General features: G+C 44.7%; 3 protein-coding genes across 7 annotated transcripts in view; 1 reads left to right on the top strand and 2 right to left on the bottom strand.

The window, feature by feature from the left end:
• Window positions 1-13,489, bottom strand: part of LOC139761218 (uncharacterized) — a 46,235-nt gene extending 32,746 nt beyond the window's left edge. Inside the window, exons 1-3 of the mRNA XM_071685259.1 lie at window positions 13,234-13,489; window positions 4,890-4,994; window positions 4,512-4,606 (exon numbers count right to left, since the gene is read on the bottom strand). Of these exons, the coding sequence (XP_071541360.1) occupies window positions 4,512-4,606; window positions 4,890-4,974 (180 nt within the window). The 5' untranslated portion in view covers window positions 4,975-4,994; window positions 13,234-13,489. The remainder of the gene's footprint in view (window positions 1-4,511; window positions 4,607-4,889; window positions 4,995-13,233) is intronic.
• Window positions 1-22,842, top strand: part of LOC139761062 (organic cation transporter protein-like) — a 78,817-nt gene that overhangs the window by 43,778 nt on the left and 12,197 nt on the right. For 2 of the 3 annotated variants that reach the window (XM_071684858.1, XM_071684859.1), the window contains one exon: window positions 21,774-22,459. In XM_071684858.1, the coding sequence (XP_071540959.1) occupies window positions 22,079-22,459 (381 nt within the window). In that variant the 5' untranslated portion in view covers window positions 21,774-22,078. Of the gene's footprint in view, window positions 1-21,773; window positions 22,460-22,842 lie in introns of those variants that run through there. The other variant, XM_071684860.1, reaches the window with a different exon arrangement.
• Window positions 14,726-20,579, bottom strand: LOC139761063 (uncharacterized). 3 transcript variants are annotated; one of them, XM_071684861.1, is made up of 4 exons: window positions 20,467-20,579; window positions 18,416-18,532; window positions 17,759-17,853; window positions 14,726-17,335 (listed from the first exon to the last, which is right to left on the bottom strand). In XM_071684861.1, exons 2-4 carry the CDS (start codon window positions 18,489-18,491, stop codon window positions 16,715-16,717), a joined length of 792 nt encoding a protein of 263 aa, XP_071540962.1. In that variant the 5' UTR covers window positions 18,492-18,532; window positions 20,467-20,579; the 3' UTR covers window positions 14,726-16,714. The 3 variants fall into 3 exon arrangements, with proteins under 3 accessions (XP_071540962.1, XP_071540963.1, XP_071540964.1); XM_071684862.1 differs by having other exon boundaries at window positions 18,416-18,650; window positions 20,467-20,559; XM_071684863.1 differs by having other exon boundaries at window positions 18,416-18,591; window positions 20,467-20,547.

Raw genomic sequence — 22,842 nt, 5'->3', positions numbered from 1 at the left:
CTTATATATATATATATATATATATATATATATATATATATATATATATATATATATATATATATATATATATTGATAGATCACAATGATAAATTTCATAGAATATTTGTAGAAAATGACAAATTTATGTATGAGAACACCATTACAAAACCCACAAACAAGCACAGTGGACCACACTCAGACCTATGATCAACCCCTTGCCATTTCATGTCAAAGTGACGATGTATTGTGGGTAATATTCTTGCTTGTCATACTTCACAAATATGGACGGGGAACTCAGCGAGTTAACCGTCGAGTCGTAAGGAGCATTTGTGGCCAGGTTTGGAGGAGGACGAACCATAGCTGAATTGCCCACAGTCATGCTCCCCACAGCCGTACTGGCCACAAACAAATACTTCATGTTGTTTGTGTCGGCCTTACAGTAGCCATAGGAGTAAGATGCGTCTCTGGCAAAATAGGTTCCTCGACCGAAGCTCTGGCCAGATGCAGAGCCGTGAAGACGCCAGTCAAAATTCTCGGCGCAAATATTAGGCACCACGGTGTGGATGGTCCCGTGGAAGAGCTGTCGTATGTCGACTTGCGACTCGTCCCCGTAAATGGCAGTCATCTCTTTGACCTTATTTTGGAATGCTCTCCATAAATATGGATTTTGGATCCGTTCCACTTTCAGCACGTTAGGATTTAGCAATGTTCGTTGGAGAAGAGTGAGCACACTTTGGTATTCGGGCGAAGAGGGAGAGAGAGCCACACGCCGAACGCGTTCTTCAGCTTGCATTATCTCCCAGTCTATGGGCAGGTCTGTGGCACACGTACTGCTACTGCGGTCACCTTTCTCGTCTGGTAGATGAGGTTCAGGTCTACGTCGCACAGCTCGAGTAACTTTGGTAACCTGGTTGGTTTGGTTCATGGTGGTGAAGTCGAGGACGTAGGTAAACTTGGAATTCTGAAAGCTCACAGACCCTGATGGATTCTGTTGGAAGTGTTTCTCAATGTCGACTGACGTTACATTACTGACTAAGTCGGTTCCTCCTGTGGTGTCTACCTTACCATACTGGACCCATTTCTGATTCTTGTCCGAGAAATACCACAGGAAATTTGCCGGTTTGATCGCCTGGCCAGAGATGGTCTCTGTGCACAGGCGTCGGAGATGAAGTATCTTGGTTCCGGTCGAATCGGTCAAGTTCATAGCTTTGAAGTCGGCACGCCAGAGCTCCCGACTCATCACGATGAATAGGCCACTCAAGGATATCTCCAGGGTTGAAGGATCAATTCGCGGGAGGTCAACTCCGTCTTGCGAGGGGTCACAGAAGGCGCGTTCTAAACAAGTGACCTGGCTGGGCCTTAGGTTGTACCATTGATCGGCCCTTTTCGCCACCTGCCAGTGGAAGTGTTGCGATGCATGAAGACGTGGGCAGGCGCTCGCCTCATTCTTGCAGCTACTTTCTACTGAGTAGTAACAGATTTCTAACACTGGCACGTCCCCCTGCAGGTAGTGGGACCATGTCGTGCGGCGTTTCACCCGTTTCTGGCGCGTAGGAGGAGCGGCCGTGGAGTTCTCATCCCCTGAGCCAGGAGCGACGTTCTTCTTCTTCTTCGACCTCTTCGATGTTGCGTCCTTCTTTACGTCCGCGTGTGCCCGACCTTCTCCATAATCGGAGGATGCACTCGTTTCCAAGTCATTCTCGTCAGAATCGCTCTCACCCTCGCTACTCGAAGATGAATCCTCAACATTATCCTTGATATATTTCTCTTTCATCGACTCGATTTTCCTGTTTCTCTCTGATGTCCTTCGGGCACTTCTCTTCTGTGACACTACACCATCTTCGCTCTCTCTCTCACCTGATCCACTGTCACTCTTAGACAGTGAACTCTGATCACCATCATCATTATCACTCTCAGACCTAGATTCACTCTCACTGCCGACACGTTTCCTTCCTTCCTTCAAATTCCTTTCTCGTCTTGTATTTACCTTCTCCTTCGCTCTCCTTTCTCTTTCCAACTTCCTTTTGGCGTCTTCTTTCGGAGTTTGCTGCTGGGGACGCAATCGCTCTCGGGATGATGCCTTCCTCCTGCTCGAAGGCTCGTCTGGCTGGGCCAGGCTGGGGATGGCAGCGAGCAGCGCCATCACAATGTCTCGAGGGGCCTCGTTGACAGATATCCCATGCGATTTCAGAAGGCAGCAACAGTCATCACGCAGAATGTCGTGGTTCAGCCGACACTCATCTCCGGGACAGCTTGTCAGTCGAGTTAAATACTTGAGACACACATGTAGGGCACCACAGTCGGTCTGGCTACAACCACCTTCGTTGTACTTACGACACACATCCAGCGGTCCTGGGTTACTCTGGTCCCTCAAGTGTCGGACTAATTTGCGAAGGTCTTTCACCTGTAGGTGATCCAGGAGGAAAAGTTTGAGGACAGAAGTATTGTGATCTGTGTACCACCTGTGACCCAGGACACAGTTTTTAGCGTGACACCAACTGAAGACGTAGTTGGGACATATGTGTAGCGCTTTACATGAAGACCTCGAACATCCCTGGGGATCCGGGTGGGCTGTGCAAATGGTCACTTCAGGCCTCAATTCTACTCTCTCGCCATCGACATGAAATACCCATGGGTAGTCTGACGCAACCTCGCGTACAAACGAAGGAGAGAGGGCCATGCCTTCCATGATCTGCAACAGGCTGGCTGAAAATGTGGATGTGGAAGACAGCGACTCGACAAGGGTCCGTATTGTCAGGTGGTGTGTACGTCCATAGCCAGGAATGTAGTCTGAGAATTCTCTTCCTTGCCTTGGCCAGCCATGTCTTGGGGGATCCCTGGGACTCTGCTGTGGCCAGCCATATCCCGGAGAATCCCTGGGACTATGCAGTGGCCAGCCATATCCCGGAGGATCCCTGTCGCCACCGACTGATCCCTGTCGTATCCTGCCTCTCTTGTTTGAACCACCCCTCCTCCTTTTACCTCTCCCGACCTGAAATACATCGTTGACTTTCATCAGTTTTATTTGGCTTTTACCAGAATTCGATAGTGTGTCAGTCTATTTAAAAAGGTTCCAACACCAGGGATATGATCTTGACTTTTGCCACAGGGGGGGGGGGGGGGGGATTAGAATACATCGGAAGTAGTTTTCTACGAAAATGACAAGCAGTTGAAAGTGGGAAGGGGGAGGGAAGCTAAACTATCAAAAAGCCACATGAAGGTGGTTTCCAGAAGGAGCTGGTCCATCATGGAACGAGGCTACGACGGAAAAAACAGGTCACGGAAAACCTTAGTTGTACAGGACATGACATGGTTTTTCAAGCTAGTTTAATCCTATACAAATAGAGTCGTGCTCAAATCCCTCTTTCAGGGACTTAAATCCCCAAAGACTCAAAGTTGAGATGGTAAGATACGAGGACACAGAGCACGGCAGGACGCGAAGACTTACAGGAGGTGAGCACACATGAGAGGCGGTGTGTGTGTGTGTGTGTGTGTGTGTGTGTGTGTGTGTGTGTGTGTGTGTGTGTGTCCTCCTCAGAACCTTACCTTCGATTGACCAAATAAAACCTGAGAGGGACACTCCCCTTGGAGGGCTCAAGTCTAAGGGTTCTTACCTCATAGGCGACACTTAGCAAGCCCTTGGAGGGCTCAAGTCTAAGGGCTCTTACCTCACAGGCGACACTTAGCGAACCCTTGAAGAGGGCTGAAGTCTAAGGGCTCTTACCTCATAGGCGACACTTAGCGAACCCTTGAAGGGGTCTAATCTAAGGGCTCTTACCTCATAGGCGACACTTAGCAAGCCCTTGGAGGGCTGAAGTCTAATAGCGAGCCCTTGAAGGGCTGAAGTCTAAGGGCTCTTACATCATAGGCGACACTTAGCGAACCCTTGAAGGGGTCTAATTTAAGGGCTCTTACCTCATAGGCGACACTTAGCAAGCCCTTGGAGGGCTGAAGTCTAATAGCGAGCCCTTGGAGGGCTGAAGTCTAAGGGCTCTTACATCATAGGCGACACTTAGCGAGCCCTTGGAGGGCTGAAGTCTAATAGCGAGCCCTTGGAGGGCTGAAGTCTAAGGGCTCTTACATCATAGGCGACACTTAGCGAACCCTTGAAGGGGGCTGAAGTCTAAGGGCTCTTACCTCATAGGCGACACTTAGCGAGCCCTTGGAGGGGTCTAACCTAAGGGCTCTTACCTCATAGGCGATACTTAGCAGGCCCTTGGAGGGCTCAAGTCTAAGGGCTCTTACCTCATAGGCGACACTTAGCGAGCCCTTGGAGGGGTCTAATCTAAGGGCTCTTACCTCAAAGGCGACACTTAGCAAGCCCTTGGAGGGCTGAAGTCTAAGGGCTCTTACCTCATAGGCGACACTTAGCGAGCCCTTGGAGGGCTGAAGTCTAATAGCGAGCCCTTGGAGGGCTGAAGTCTAAGGGCTCTTACCTCATAGGCGACATTTAGCGAACCCTTGAAGGGGGCTGAAGTCTAAGGGCTCTTACCTCATAGGCGACATTTAGCGAACCATGCACGACTCACCTGTGGACTGGTAGTTCGAATGCGGTTTCCAGAGCCCATGTCACCGTGAGAGCGACCAAGTCTTCTGGGACCCGCGTCCAACGTGAAGTCTTGTACTGGAAAAAGAAGACGACATCGAACTCAATACATGGGCCAACGGAGGTGTTGGTACCTGCAACGAACTTCACGTAAATCTTACGATTTTTCTTGGCTTTATGGACGTGAAAGACAAACCATTGATCTATACTGCTGGATGGGGGGGGGGGGGGGGGGAATCTACGCACATCAGTGCCACGCCTCTGTTCCCGACGCTACTCTGCCGATGCAGGAAATGGCGGAATAGGTCGAAAGGAGGATCAAATGAAAGCCGACATAACACTCAAGTGACCTGGTGCTTACACTGCCTCAGCATGTTATCTGCATCTTCAGCTGCTTGTCTGAGGTATTGCTCTCGATCGACGTACTGGTTTCGACGCTCAGCCATCACTGGAATAGCTGCTCTTTCTGCAAAAAAAAAAAAGAAAGAATGGAAATATTAAGATACAGACGTGTGGGGGGAGAAACGAAACAAAGAGAAAACTGGGAGTAAATTTGCTCCTCCTCTTTTCCTCTCTAACCACTGTTTGAAAGTAATTACGATGAATATAAGTAATATATGTAATATAAGTAATTAACACGAAGATGGGACCCTAAGTACGATCAATGAGATGAAAAATAAAGAGAGTGGCTGACAGACTTGAAATTTCCCCCACTTTAGGAAGAGAGAAAAGCAAGGGGTGACCTGATCCCCCCCCCCCCCTTTTAATTTCCCCCCAACACCTCCTTCTAAACAGATCAATTATGGTCAATAAAACTGTTACAATATGTGGCGGTCCTAACTAGCTATTAACTAGCCTAACTATGACTGTACCTGATCTGGCTTCCACACACACACACACACACACACACACACACACACACACACACAACACTGTGAAGTCCAATGAATGACCTAGCTATGGAGATGACCCAGCTATGGTGATGACCCAGCTATGGAGATGACCCAGCTATGGAGATGACCCAGCTATGGAGATGACCCAGCTATGGAGATGACCCAGCTATAGAGATGACTAAGGCTATGGTGATGACCCAGCTATGGTGATGACCTAACTATGGAGATGACCCAGCTATGGTGATGACCCAGCTATGGTGATGACCCAGCTATGGAGATGACCCAGCTATAGAGATGACTAAGGCTATGGTGATGACCCAGCTATGGTGATGACCTAACTATGGAGATGACCCAGCTATGGTGATGACCCAGCTATGGTGATGACCCAGCTATGGTGATGACCCAGCTATGGAGATGACCTAAGTATGGTGATGACCCAGCTATGGAGATGACCTAACTATGGTGATGACCCAGCTGTGGAGATGACCCAGCTATGGTGATGAACCAGCTATGGAAATGACCCAGCTATGGTGATGACCCAGCTATGGTGATGACCCAGCTATGGAGATGACCCAGCTATGGAGATGACCCAACTATGGAGATGAAACAGCTATGGAGATGACCCAGCTATGGAGATGACCAAGCTATGGAGATGACCCAGCAATGGAAATGACCAAGCTATGGTGATGACCCAGCTATGGAGATGACCCAGCTATGGAGATGACCCAGCTATGGTGATGACCCAGCTATGGAGATGACCCAGCTATGGAGGTGACCCAGCTATGGTGATGACCCAGCTATGGAGATGACCCAGCTATGGAGATGACCCAGCTATGGAGATGACCCAGCTATGGAAATGACCAAGCTATGGTGATGACCCAGCTATGGAGATGACCCAGCTATGGAGATGACCCAGCTATAGTGATGACCCAGCTATGGAAATGACCCAGCAATAGAGATGGCTAAGGGTATGGAGATGACCCAGCTATGGAGATGACCCAGCTATGGAAATGACCCAGCTATGGAAATAACCCAGCTATGGAGATGACCCAGCTATGGAGATGACCCAGCTATGGAGATGACCCAGCTATGGAAATGACCCAGCTATGGTGATGACCCAGCTATGGAGATGACCCAGCTATGGAAATGACCCAGCTATGGAAATGACGAAGCTATAGAGATGACTAAGGCTATGGAGATGACCCAGCTATGGAGATGACCCAGCTATGGAGATGACCCAGCCATGGAAATGACCCAGCTATGGAGATGACCCAGCTATGGAGATGACCCAGCTATGGAGATGACCCAACTATGGAGATGACCCAGCTATGGTGATGTCCCAGCTATGGTGATGACCCAGCTATGGTGATGACCCAGCTATGGAGATGACCCAGCTACAGAGATGACTAAGGCTATGGAGATGACCCAGCTATGGAGATCACCCAGCTATGGAAATGACCCAGTTATGGAAATGAACCAGCTATGGAAATGAACCAGCTATGGAGATGACCCAGCTATGTAGATGACCAAGCTATGGAGATGACCCAGCTATGGAAATGACCCAGCTATGGAGATGACCCAGCTATGGAGATGACTCAGCTATGGAAATGACCAAGTTATGGTAATGACCCAGCTATGGAGATGACCCAGCTATGGAGATGACCCAGCTATGGAGATGACCCACCTATAGAGATGACTAAGGCTATGGAGATGACCCAGCTATGGAGATGACCCAGCCATGGAGGTGACCCAGCTATGGAAATGACCCAGCTATGGAGATGACCCAGCTATGGAGATGACCCAGCTGTGGAAATGACCCAGCTATAGAAATGAACCAGCTATGATGACCCAGCTATGGAGATGACCCACCTTTGGAGATGACCCAGCTATGGAGATGACCCAGCTATGGAGATGACCCAGCATTGGAGATGACCCAGCTATAGAAATGACCCAGCTATGGAGATGACCCAGCTTTGGAAATGACTCAGCTATGGTGATGACCCAGCTATGGAGATGACCCAGCTATGGAGATGACCCAGCTATGGTGATGACCCAGCTTTGGAAATGACCCAGCTATGGAGATGACCCAGCTATGGAGATGACCCAGCTATGGAGATGACCCAGCTATGGTGATGACCCATCTATGGAGATGACCCAGCTATGGAGATGACCCAGCTATAAAGATGACCCAGCTATAGTGATGACCCAGCTATGGAGATGACCCAGCTATGGTGATGACCCATCTATGGAGATGACCCAGCTATGGTGATGACCCAGCTATGGTGATGACCCAGCTATGGAGATGACCCAGCTATGGTGATGACCCATCTATGGATATGACCCAGCTATGGTGATGACCCAGCTGTGGAGATGACCCAGCTATGGTGATGACCCAGCTTTGGAAATGACCCAGCTATGGAAATGACCCAGCTATGGAGATGACCCAGCTGTGGAGATGACCCAGCTATGGAGATGACCCAGCTATGGAAATGACCCAGCTATGGAGATGACCCAGCTATGGAGATGACCCAGCTGTGGAGATGACCCAGCTATGGAGATGACCCAGCTATGGAAATGACCCAGCTATGGAGATGACCCAGCTATGGAAATGACCCAGCTATGGAGAGGTTATCAACTGACAATGGTACAATTTGAATAAAAGGACTTAAAAGCAAGATATGAGGGGGGGGGGGGGGAGGGTGAGCATTATGCTAACCTATGGCGAGCGCCAAGTGCTAGTCTTAGCGCATCATGGTAAGTGCTACTTTTAAGGCAAGCGCTAAGTGCTAGTCTCCCATCATGGTGGAGGAAGGAAGGTGGCTTCGTCTCTGTATTGATCTTATGATAGACGCTTAGTGTTTGCCCTGCAGTACGCCAAACACGTTCTGACAAAGACATGTAAACCCCCCTTTCCATTTCATGATATCACTGAAGTCATTTTCGTAGACATTTCTGAAGAGCGTGATACAATGATACTCTAGATTATGCATAGGACATGCAACACGACACACACACACACACACACACACACACACACACACACACACACACAAACAATCATGATTCTTAAAGTGCTGAAAATAAAATCATATATATATATATATATATATATATATATATATATATATATATATATATATATATTATTTTATTTTTATTATACTTTGTCGCTGTCTCCCGCGTTTGCGAGGTAGCGCAAGGAAACAGACGAAAGAAATGGCCCAACCCCCCCCCCATACACATGTATATACATACGTCCACACACGCAAATATACATACCTACACAGCTTTCCATGGTTTACCCCAGACGCTTCACATGCCCTGCTTCAATCCACTGACAGCACGTCAACCCCGGTATACCACATCGCTCCAATTCACTCTATTCCTTGCCCTCCTTTCACCCTCCTGCATGTTCAGGCCCCGATCACACAAAATCTTTTTCACTCCATCTTTCCACCTCCAATTTGGTCTCCCTCTTCTCCTTGTTCCCTCCACCTCCGACACATATATCCTCTTGGTCAATCTTTCCTCACTCATCCTCTCCATGTGCCCAAACCACTTCAAAACACCCTCTTCTGCTCTCTCAACCACGCTCTTTTTATTTCCACACATCTCTCTTACCCTTACGTTACTCACTCGATCAAACCACCTCACACCACACATTGTCCTCAAACATCTCATTTCCAGCACATCCATCCTCCTGCGCACAACTCTATCCATATATATATATATATATATATATATATATATATATATATATATATATATATATATATATATATATACTTTGTCGCTGTCTCCCGCGTTAGCGAGGTAGCGCAAGGAAACAGAGGAAAGAATGGCCCAACCCACCCACATACACTTGCATATACATACACGTCCACACATGCACATATACATACCTATACATTCCAACGTATACATATATATACATACACAGACATACACATATATACACATGAACATAATTCATACTTGCTGCCTTTATTCATTCCCGTCGCCACCCCGCCACACATGAAATGACACCCATCTCCCCCGCACGCACGCGAGGTAGCGCTAGGAAAAGACAACAAAGGCCACATTCTTTCACACACAGTCTCTAGCTGTCATGTATAATGCACCGAAACCACAGCTCCCTTTCCACATCCAGGCCCCACAAAACTTTCCGTGGTTTACCCCAGACGCTTCACATGCCCTGGTTCAATCCGTTGACAGCACGTCGACCCCGATATACCACATCGTTCCAATTCACTCTATTCCTTGCATGCCTTTCACCCTCCTGCATGTTCAGGCCCCAATCGCTCAAAATCTTTTTCACTCCATCTTTCCACCTCCAATTTGGTCTCCCACTTCTCGTTCCCTGCACCTCTGACACATATATCCTCTTGGTCAATCTTTCCTCACTTCCCTCCATGTGACCAAACCATTTCAAAACACACTCTTCTGCTCTCTCAACCACACTCTTTTTATTACCACACATCTCTCTTACCCTTTCATTACTTACTCGATCAAACCACCTCACACCACATATTGTCCTCAAACATCTCATTTCCAACACATCCACCCTCCTGCGCACAACTCTTTCTATTAGCCCACGCCTCGCAACCATATAACACTGTTGGAACCACTATTCCTTCAAACATACCCATTTTTGCTCTCCGAGATAACGTTCTCGACTTCCACACATTATTCAACACTACCAGAACTTTCGCCCCCTCCCCCACCCTGTGACTCACTTCCGCTTCCATGGTTCCATCCGCTGCCAAATCCACTCCCAGATATCTAAAACACTTCTCTTCCTCCAGCTTTTCTCCATTCAAACTTACCTCCGAACTGACTTGTCCCTCAACCCTACTGTACCTAATAACCTTGCTCCTCTTCACATTTACTCTCAGCTTTCTTCTTTCACACACTTTACCAAACTCAGTCACCAGCTTCTGCAGTTTCTCACCCGAATCAGCCACCAGCGATGCATCGACAGCGAACAACAACTGACTCACTTCCCAAGCTCTCTCATCCACAACAGACTGCATACTTGCCCCTCTCTCCAAAACTCTTGCATTCATCTCCCTAACTACCCCATCCATAAAGAAATTAAAAAACCATGGAGACATCAGGCACCCCTGCCGGAAACAGACATTCACTGAGAACCAATCACTTTCCTCTCCTCCTACTCGTACACATGCCTTACGTCCTCGATAAAAACTTTTCACTGCTTCTAACAAATAGCCTCCCACACCATATATTCTAAATACCTTCCACAGAGCATCTCTATCATCTTTATCATATCTCCAGATCCATTAATGCTACATACAAATCTATTTGTTTTACCAAGTATTTCTCACATACATTCTTCAAAGCAAACTCCTGATCCACACATCCCCTACCACTTCTGAAACCACACTGCCCTTCCTCAATCTGATGCTCTGTACATGCCTTCACCCTCTCAATCAATACCCTCCCATATAATTTCCCAGGAATACTCAACAAACTTATACCTGTGTAATTTGAGCACTCACTTTTATCCCCTTTGCCTTTGTACAATGGCAGCAAGCATTCCGCCAATCCTTAGGCACCTCATCATGAAATATACATACATTAAACATCCTTACCAACCAGTCAACATTACAGTCACCCCCTTTTTTTTTAATAAATTACATTGCAATACCATGCAAACCCGCTGCCTTGCCACCTTTCATCTTCAGCATATATATATATATATATATATATATATATATATATATATATATATATATATATATATATATATATATATATATATATTGCTTGATTGAGAGGGTGAAGGCATGTACAGAGCATCAGATTGGGGAAGAGCAGTGTGGTTTCAGAAGTGGTAGAGGATGTGTGGATCAGGTGTTGGTCTGAAGAATGTATGTAAGAAATAGAAAATTAGATGGATTTGTGAGTAGCATTTATGGATCTGGAGAAGGCATATGAAAAGGTTGATGGAGATACTTTGTGGAAGCTTTTAAGAATATATGGTGTGGGAGGCAAGTTGCTAGAAGCAGTGAAAAGTTTTTATCGAGGATGTAAGGCATGTGTACGAGTAGGAAGAAAGTGACTGGTTCTCAGTAAATGTCCGTTTTTGACAGGGGTGTGTGATGTCTCCATAGTCGTTTCATTTGTTTATGGATGGGGTGGTTAGGGAGGTGAATGCAAGAGTTTTGGAGAGGGGCAAGTATGCAGTCTGTTGTGAATGAGAGGGCTTGGGAGAGGAGTCAGTTGTCGTTCGCTGATGATACAGCGCTGGTGGCTGATTCTGTTGAGAAACTGCAGAAGCTGGTGACTGACTTTGAAAAAGTGTGTAAAAGGAAAGAGTTCTGAGTAAGAGTTCAGAGTAAATGTGAATAAGAACAAGTTTAAAAGGTTCAGCAGGACTGCGGGACAAGTCAGCTGAGATATAAGTTTGAATGGATAAAAACTGGGGGAAGTGAAGTGTTTTAGGTATCTGGAAGTGGATCTGGCAGCGGATGGAACCATGGAAGCGGAAGTGAGTCACAGGGTGGGAGAGGGGGCGAAGGTCCTTGGAGCGTTGCAGAATGTGTGGAACGTAAGAACTTTATCTCAGAGAGCAAAAATTGATATGTTTGAAGGAATAGTGGTTCCAACAATGTTGTATGGTTGCGAGGCGTGGGCTATGGAGAGAGTTGTGCGGAAGAGGGTGGATGTTCTGGAAATGAGATGTTTGAGGTCAATATGTGGTGTGAGGTGGTTTGATCGAGTAAGTAATGAAAGGGTAAGAGAGATGTGTGGTAATAAAAAGAGTGTGACAGAGAGCAGAAGAGGGTGTTTTGAAATGGTTTGGTCCCATGGAGAGAATGAGTGAGGAAAGATTGACCAAGAGGATATATGTGTCAGAGGTGGAGGGAACAAAAGGAGAAAGGGGAGACCAAACTGGAGATGGAAGGATGGAGTGAAAAAAAAAAAAAAAAACTTTAAGCGATCGGGGGCCTGAATATACAGGAGGGTGAAAGGCGTGCAAGGGGCAAAATGAATTGGAACGATGTGGTATACTAGGGTCGACGTGTTGGTCAGTGGACTGAACAAGGGCATGTGAAATGTTTGAGCTGATACAGGGAAAGGTCTGTGGGGTCTGGATGTGGAAAGGGAGCTGTGGTTTCGGTGCATTACACATGACAGCTAGAGGATGGGCTGGGATGTTCTTGGTGCTACCTCGCTAACGTAAGAAACGGCGATCACGTACGTGTGTGTGTGTGTGTGGGGAGGGGAGGCCTTGATCAACCCCCCCCCCCCCCCCCCCCCCTCGTCAAAGCCAATGCCCAAGTGACCGAATCATTACGGAAAAGACGATGAAATGCGAGAAGCAATACATGCACCAGCCAAGGCTGCTTGATATTGGTTGACAATTAATCACTTCGGGCTTGACTTTGTCAAAATGGGCAATTACGAGGCACGTTGAAGCAGTATTGTTCCCCAAGCCTTGACAACAATAAATAAATGTAGAAACTCAAAAGAGGATTTGTTCTCAGACAATTTTCTGAGTCGTGAGTTGATATGGAAGACCAGAGGGTGATGGGGTAATATGCTTCTTATATAAGACTATGGCAAGATACATATACATCCATCAAATAATAATCAAACCAGTAACATTCGTCATAGTTCAATATACACAAGCACTTCATACACATTCGACAGGGATATATATATATATATATATATATATATATATATATATATATATATATATATATATATATATATATATATATATATATCGAATGCAGTTTATATAGCAGGTTATTCACTGAACTGTTTATCAAATATACGTACATGTCAGTGTTACAGATGACTCCTTGTCAGCCACAAGACTCGTTGTTTTTCTAATCTAAATCACTTTGAAAGGCACTTTCTTCACCCCCACGTCTAGCTTATGTTTACGTAGTCCTTCCCTAAGCTTCACTGGATGTTGGGGGACGTAAATACACCCACAATCCAACGCAAAATGCAGGGAGTGAGTGTGTAGTTGCTGGACGAGGCACGGTATACACACACACCCTGGACGGGTGTTGCACACGTCCAGCTGGCGACCCGTTCTCTCTACCGACTCGTATGGGTAACTCTTTTAAAAGTCACTGCTCTCTAGCCCACCTCACCAAAGGTACTTTTCCACTACGCGTGCGTGTTGTCAAGTTATAAATCGGCATGAATGTTACGAAATACTACTCCACTAAGGCCGGTCTGTCGTCTTCAAATCCCTCCCATCTCATCTCATGTGTTCTAACGTCCTCAATATGCTAATTATTCGTCTGTTGCCCAAAGTTCATTTGCATACTCATGACAAATGTTACGTAGCTTGGTCGATATGCGTCTATGCTCTTTCGTAGGTCCTTAGATACGGTTTCATGCCGGGGAAATGAAAGTTTAGACGATGCTCTTCTGATCTGCAGTGTTCTAACGTGTTCTGATCGCCTATATATGTACTTGTATGAGAACGGATTCTTACACCATCTGATCCGTTTATGTAATCTATATTTTTACATTATATCAAAACGTTTTTATTATTATTGTTATTATTATTATTATTATTATTATTATCATTATTATTATTATCATTATTATCATTATTATTATTATTATTATTATTATTATTATTATTATCATAATAATAATAATAATAATAATAATAATAATAATAATAATAATAATAATAATAATAATTATTAGTATTATTATTATTATTACTTTTATTCTATTGTACTTTGTCACTGTCTCCCGCGTTAGCGAGGTAGCGCAAGGAAACAGAAGGATCAGCACTGCCCGCGTGACTCCTTGTTTCCCCCTTTAGAAAGATAAAATACAAGGAGGGGAGGGTTTCTAGTCCCCTGCTCCCGTCCCCTTTAGTCGCCTTTTACGACACACGGGGAATGCGTGGGTATTCTTTCTCCCCTATCCCCAGGGATGTAATATTATCATATCTATCATTATTATAATTATTTTTCATAATGATAATAATGATTATTATTAGTAATAATTTTCATAATTATAATTAATTATCATCATTGTTCAGGTAGTTATTTTGGTATTGATATTTGCAGTTTATTTGTTTATTATGTTTGCTGTTACATTTCTTTGTTTTACAGACGCGTTTACTTGTCAAGTAATTTTTTTATATTTGTCTCTCGCAGGCACTGTATTTACCTACGAATTTTCTGTATTTATTTTTTGATTGTAGTTGTTTATCTCATGACAGTGAGTTCTGGGTTATATGTTTGTTATATTTGCTTTGCCATAGTTCCTAGCAGGGGTAGAGCTAAACTCAAAGAGAAACAGGTACATTTAATTCTTCATAAAACAGAAACAAAGCATATCGCCCAGTGGTTCAAGAGTGAGGACAACATAAACAGATCCAAGCAAATGTACAAAAGTCAAGGAATAAAAGAAAACGGATCGACCAATGAGAGAGAGAGTGGATTTGCCAGATACTACCTTATCTGAACCAATGAGAGCTGTCCGCCTCCGGGTAACTGTGCTACGTGAAGTGACGCCACCATATCTCCCTCCGCTTTCGCCGAGGTGTCAGATGCAGAGCGCTAGGTAACACCAGAAGATCGTCCTCAGTGTGCAGGTTCATACTCGGGGTTGGGGGGGGAGCTTCTTTTTCCTTGATGTGGAGGGCTTCGAGTATCTGGGGACCTGGTTGTGGATAGGGAGCTGGGGTTTCGGTGCATTACACATGACAGCGACAGACTTTGAACGTGAGCAAATGCAGCATTTCTTCGTCTGGGACCCAAATATCATCAACACAGACGGAGGAAAAGAGATTTTTTTTCGCGCGCTGCCATCCGACTGCCTCTCACACACAGAGACTTAAACACACGAGACTTCTTCAATCGAAAGGATTACCAATACTTAAATGTATTAACTGTTACGTATTATAATACTATTACGCTATTTTACGCCCTTGTTATTGAAAGCGTAACAGATGTCGGCTACACCCACCTGCTGTCTCTTGTGATGGTGGGGAATATCACAAAAGAAATTCTGTGGTGTGTTGTTTCTTTCGACATTTTTGAGACATGGAAAGTCTTGCCCTTTCACACTACCACTCATAGTGTATACTACGTTATCGAATGTGTCTCCGTTTTCTTAATCCATTACCTGTTGTTAAGGTCTCCGGCTCAGCTCACGAAGAACACCCCGTAAGGTTCATGGTGAAGGGAGGCGATTTAGGAGCAACTTTGGCATTCGTCCGTGAGGTCCAATAGTGTGGTTGAGCTTCGTTGATTACTGCTTTCTATGTCGTCTGAATATTGATTGGCAGACTGTGTTTTTTCCATGTGGTATCACACGTCATCCACCCATGCCATGCCAAGACGAAGTGAAAAGGTTAAAAGCTTTGGTCTCGTCCGACGTGCATCCGACGACGAAGGAAAGTTCTACAATGCGACAGGAGTGGGTTTGGGTCTTGGCTTTAAAAAAAAAAAAAAAAAACAGAAGTCTCTACGTGCCAGGGGGGGTCCTTGCTCAGGAGGGTGGATATACAGAGCTTTGTGCTGGTGTGTCTTGGGATCAGATGCGTTAAGCCGAGATTGGAGGATTACCTCCGTGGGTGGATGGTCAGCAGACGTGACCAGGTCGACTCACCAACCAAGACCCGAGAGATGTAATCAGGGGCGTCCAGGTCGACTCACCAACCAAGACCCGAGAGATGTAACCAGGGGCGTCCAGGTCGACTCACCAACCAAGACCCGAGAGATGTAACCAGGGGCGTCTTTCCCTTTCCCCTGACCCTTCAGTAAGACGGTCATGATTTTCATGCGTACAACTCATGCCGGAGCAGGTTTCGGGCTGTTCCCGATGTCAATTTTGGCCCGAGTTCATCTTCCTCTTCACAACATGTGTCCCAGAGATTGACGGGTGATCGGGTCTTCCCGTCACCATCTTGGTGGCAGAGGCTCCACGCCCACGTTCCTCTTGCTGTGTCTCTCCTGTGGCTCCATCCTTGTCGTTCCTCGCGCCTTCCTTCTTCGTCTCTCGACTTGGTGGCTTCTGTCGGCCAGGATTGCTAATGGAGTCGGCCCGGGGTGCGACAGGGCCCTGGCTCTGGCGGCCAATGGCAGGGTTGGCCCCGAGCAAGGCCAACGCAATGTCCCGTGGGGCGTCGTTGGCCGAGAAGCCGTGAGCGATGAGGAGGTAGCTGCATTCGGCGCTCTGCAGCTTATGGTTGAGCTCGCAGTCCTGCCGAGAACACTTGGCGAGACCGAGCACAAAGCTCAGGCACACGTGAAGGCCATCACAGGACGTCGCTTCGCTACATCCACCTTCGTTGTATGCACGGCAGACGTTCAGCTGCCCCCTTGTGGCGTCCCTCAGCACCAACTGCACCAGCTTCCGGAGCAGAGGAACCTCCAGGTGTTGCAAGAACAGAGTCTTTTATGATGAGAATGTTGTGGCTCGTACGCCACTTGTGGCCTAAGCCACACTGGAAGCCATTTAGACACACACTGAGGACGTACTTATCACAGATATGAAACTCTCGGCATGACGCGTTGCGACAGCCCTGAGCGCTGCGGTGAGCTGCGCAGAGAGCGAGCTTGGGTCTCAGCTCCACATCTTGGCCATTCAAAACAAACACATCCGGGTAGCGTAAGGCCACCTGTCGCACCAGTGACGGCTCGAGGAACGCCTCCTCCTCCTCCTCCTCTGGGTTGAGACGCACGAAGCTGGCAGAAAAGGTCTGGAACTGAGCCAGATAATTCACCAGGTCGAAGGGGCCGATGGACATCGAACTCTCGTGTGATGGTTGGGTCCTCCAGGATCCCTGGCGAGGGCAACGCCAATTTGTAGATTCCCTCTCTCCTCCGGAGGAGTACCAACACCGACCCCAACCTCCGGTTCGACCCTGTCCATAACCCCACACGTCACTGTCCTCCTGCAAGAGGAGTTATGAGTTGTACTACCAGATTTCTGAAAGACCCTCGTTACTTAACGTTGAACTGCTGTGTTTACTGATTACTCATTGAAGTTATGAGTTGGTTTGGCACACATTCCTTGATCATCCAGGCATACAAGCGAACACAAAGAGGCCATTTTGAAAGCCCCGTCACAGATTTACAAGCCATGAAATGCATATCTTCAAGGAGTAATGTTTACTTGATGCTTTCAAGAGCATCTATCGTGTGGCATATTGACTTTCGCCCAAGCCTCTTAAACACACAGGTCCTGGGCGCATCACTGCTGAGGATTGGAAGACTACACATGAGTAGTGAGGCTTCATGAGGAACTACGGACGCCTGCCTCACACATTTAGGGTGTGTCATATCCACACGACAGAGAAATCCTTCCCATGGCTTACCTCATGGCTCTGGTATCGCGTTCTGGGGCGTCGCACTTCCTGTCTGTAGGAATGGTCGTAGTCATCCACCGAGCTATCGAGCCCCATGTCCTCAACTGTTGGCAGAAACATTTAAAAGGATGTTGTATAACACTATCTTATCTTAAATATGTGACGCATGAAAGACACATTCTTCTTTGCCAAATGTCGATGAATTATAACCGTCTCCTAATTTACTTGAATCTTTATGAATAAATGAAATCTAGTTACTTGAAATACCATTGAATGATACAGTTTCACAAAGACTAAAGGGTTAAATTATCATTATTTTTTCCCCAAAATTTGTTTCCCATTAGATGTCCATCAGCACAAAAAGTAAATGTACCTTCTTCCTCAAGTATTTAGCAATGTGTTTTTCCCGTATGAGCAAGAATTATATACGGTATCCCACAAATCATATAGCCATATACTGCACACTCTCGTTTCAGCAACTGATCCAGCTTTTTCCTTTATTCTTTTTATGAAATAACGTAATAATTTTGCAGCTGTTACTCAATAATTATATCATAATAAAGTAATATTTCCCTCCTAACTTATGCCATTGTTTGAGACAAGATATTCACCTCCTGTCGTAAAAGTTTACATAATCAAATACTTTGTTGAGTCGTCTGTACTCACACTTCTTTCTCATATCCAGGGGTTGGCGCCTTCTTTGCTTCGTCTGCCACTCCCATTCCTCACCTCGCCAAGCCATATCTCAATGGATTTTTGTTAATATACTCCTGTTGTTGTGACCTGGGGTGGGTAAAACCAGGTCACTGAGTTTTTCTTAATATACTGCTGCTTGTTGTGACCTGGGGTGGGTAAAACCAGGTCACTAAGTTTTTCTTAATATACTGCTGCTTGTTGTGACCTGGGGTGGGTAAAACCAGGTCATTTCTTGGTCGTCAGAGCGAAAAACTGTGAACTTACAATATCACTTTTTTTTTTTTAAAATATCACTTTTCCATACTTCCCTGGAAATCTGGCTTGATAGCATATATGTAGTGATGAAATGTGTCAATGTATTGATATATGTAAAGTGGCAGTTATCGTACAGTGTCATTATAACAAACTACATGTCCACCAGTACTGAAACTAGGACGAGTTTCGTCATTCATTTACTCATTCATAACAAACGACATGTCCACCAGTACTGAAACTAGGATGAGTTTCGTCATTCATTTACTCATTCATAACAAACGACATGTCCACCAGTACTGAAACTAGGATGAGTTTCGTCATTCATTTACTCATTCATAACAAACCACATGTCCACCAGTACTGAAACTAGGATAAGTTTCGTCATTCATTTACGCAACTTGTTAATAATAACAAACCACCTATGGCCTTCTACAAATGCAGGTAATATAAATTCAACACCAAACATGCCTCTGTCAATGTACGTGTGTCTTCATCACGTGCACAATGCTCGTACATAACTGGAGGAATGATTTTTATAATACACATCCGTGTGTGTATATGTAGCTGGGAGATGAACCTACTGCTCAGTGCACCTGCACTGGGCAACAACAACAACAACAACAACAACAACAATAATAATAATAATAACAATAATAATAATAATAATAATAATAATAATAATAATAATAATAATAGTAATAATAATAATACTATGGGACACATCAATTATAACAATTCCATAGTAACGAGGCATAAATTCATCACTTAAAATCTTTTAAATTGTCAATTTGTTAGAAATGATTTCTCTTGTATTTATTTTTATACGTCTGGCAGCCAGTGAGGTGGGTGGGAGACACGTCGTACGCATCCGGTACAATTTCATGTTTTTTTTTTTTTTATTTTACTTATCATTTAAAACAATATATAAAACATGTGTACATTTACATGATATAAAGATCTTATTCAACCGTTTTAAAGTAATTTGCTAATAGCATTGGAACATGTAGTCGAGATCCCACATCCTTTCCCTCAAATTGGATAAATAAATTCTTTATCATGAGTCTATATTTAAATATAAATCGAGTTGAATTTCATCGACTGTATACATTGAGATCAACTTAAAGAGTTTGTTAACATCCAGTTGTACACTGATATACAACTCTCTACTACACTCATAAAATGTTAACACTCAGGTATCAAACCAGTCCACGGTGTGTGTGTGTGTGTGTGTGTGTGTGTGTACATATTTGCATATAATTAACCCCATCATTAGTATATATATATATATATATATATATATATATATATATATATATATATATATATATATATATATATATGTGTGTGTGTGTGTGTGTACATATTTGCATATAATTAACCCCATCATTAGTATATATATATATATATATATATATATATATATATATATATATATATATATATATATGTGTGTGTGTGTGTGTGTGTGTGTGTGTGTACATATTTGCATATAATTAACCCCATCATTAGTATATATATATATATATATATATATATATATATATATATATATATATATATATATATATATATATATATATATATATATATATATGCGTGTGTGTGTGTGTGCATTACATAAGGCCATAACACCAACATATAAAACGGACGACACAGAGAGAGAACAATAATCGAAAAGAAAAAAACATTCCTATAACAACATAGATTCTCCTGTCGTATGGCTTTCTCAGTTCGGCATTTGCCTCACTCACTCTCAGAATACTTACCTTGTCCTGGAGGTTACGGTGGTGGGAACTCGTTGAACTACGAAATGTCCTCACAATAGTATATGCTTCGTGGCTGACAAGTCCCTCAACACTGAGAGAAGAGTGGCCGTGAATTGAACCTGTCCAGCCACCACGTCACAGAAAACGTCACCTTCCGCATCAGAGAAAACGTGAGGGGGTAATGAAGCCTTACACCGGTAACTGACCTAGATAACCCGTTTTCCCTCTCTCTCTCTCTCTCTCTCTCTCTCTCTCTCTCTCTCTCTCTCTCTCTCTCTCTCTCTCTCTCTCTCTCTCTCCATTTCCCTTTTCTTTATTTATATCATTCTTCGAGAGAGAGAGAGAGAGAGAGAGAGAGAGAGAGAGAGAGAGAGAGAGAGAGAGAGAGAGGCATTGTTTATTTTCTTTTCATTTATACCAAAGTCACTGTGAACATACATACCGTTAAGAAAATGGTCATCTGGTTTCTTAGATTGATTCCAATGGGTAATGTCGCTCATTGTGAGACTTTCCCTCTGTGAACAGTCTTAATTGCCAATCTGTTTTTAGTATATTGAATTTATAGCACTGTCATGGGTAGTTTATGGTAGTTTAGGAAGATATACACGATGGCGGGATTCGAACCTGTGAGTCAGTATCGTGTTAAATGAACTGGTAAGTTGACAGACGAAATGAGAAAAAGAAAATGGAATTTGTCCAAAGACGATTAATGAAGTATGGAGAAAACGGAAGGTAGGTTCGTCACTAAGGGGGGCTTAGATAATGATAACATTCATCATTTATTCATGTTTAATCACTTGAAAAGTATAAGGATTAATGCTAATCTGTTTTTTTGTGGGGATTAATGCTAATCTGTTTTTTTGTGGGGATTAATGCTAATCTGTTTTGTGGGGATTAATGCTTATCTGTTTTTGTGGGATTAATGCTAATCTGTTTTGTGGGGATTAATGCTAATCTGTTTTGTGGGGATTAATGCTAATCTGTTTTTGTGGGGATTAATGCTAATCTGTTTTTGTGGGGATTAATGCTAATCTGTTTTGTGGGGATTAATGCTAATCTGTTTTGTGGGGATTAATGCTAATCTGTTTTGTGGGGATTAATGCTAATTTTTTGGGGGATTAATGCTAATCTGTTTTGTGGGGATTAATGCTAATTTTTTGGGGGGATTAATGCTAATCTGTTTTTGGGGGATTAATGCTAATCTGTTTTTGGGGGGATTAATGCTAATATGTTTTTTGGGGATTATTGCTAATCTGTTTTGGGGGGATTAATGTTAATCTGTTTTTGTTTTTGTTTTTCCCCACCAGGTGTAGCACCAAGTACCTCTCCACCAGCTGTCAAGCCCAGCTGGTCCTACAACCACAACACCCTGGCCACACCTCCATGAACCACCTGCCTGTATAGTGAACTACCCTCACCCCATCTTCCATAATTACCCCCCCCTCCCCCCCTACAGCGATCTAAACAACCAAACCACCAAGAATTGGGTCCCTTCCCCCCCCCTTCTCCTACCTTCCACAACCACGACCAAACGCCTAACCTCACCTACAACCCACAACCAGCCTTAGTACACCCTAGCTGTTCCTCCCTCCTCAGCACCAGGTGTCCAATCATGGACGAGACGGCGGAGGTAGTGGGCGGAGCCCACAAGAAAACCAGCCGACAATTGGAGGAGAACGGGGGTGGTAGCCTTGTGGGCGTGGCCGAGGCGAAGCTCCAGAGCAACGGATTGGACGAGGACGCACCCGTGGGAGGAGCTGAGTGTTCGAGCATCGAGGGCAGCCAATTAGACGCCGTGCTGAGGTGGGCGGACAGGCGTGGCAACTACGAGAGACTGCTGGTGTGGGCGTGGGTCGCCCCCTTTGTGCCTCCTGGCGCCCTGTGCTTACCTGAACATACTGCTCATGGTGTACATCCCCAGCAGGAGCTGCTCGCTCCCTCCTTCACCCAGCTCCTTCTCCCACGACCAGTGGAGGAACTTCACCACCCCGAGGTGAGCCTCCTCCTCCACCTGGTGGTGGAGGTTCTTCCACGTGTTATATGCAGGAGGGTGAAAGGCATGCAAGGAATAGAGTGAATTGGAACGACGTGGTATACCGGGGTATATATATATATATATATATATATATATATATATATATATATATATATATATATATATATATATATATGATAGAGTTGATAGAGATGCTCTGTGGAAGGTATTAAGAATATATGGTGTGGGAGGAAAGTTGTTAGAAGCAGTGAAAAGTTTTTATCGAGGATGTAAGTCATGTGTACGTGTAGGAAGAGAGGAAAGTGATTGGTTCTCAGTGAATGTAGGTTTGCGGCAGGGGTGTGTGATGTCTCCATGGTTGTTTAATTTGTTTATGGATG

This window comes from Panulirus ornatus, chromosome 39, assembly GCF_036320965.1.
Source record: "Panulirus ornatus isolate Po-2019 chromosome 39, ASM3632096v1, whole genome shotgun sequence".
NCBI lineage: Eukaryota > Metazoa > Arthropoda > Malacostraca > Decapoda > Palinuridae > Panulirus > Panulirus ornatus.
Note: the sequence above shows the minus strand (reverse complement) of the source record. Positions and strands in the feature narration are given on the sequence as shown.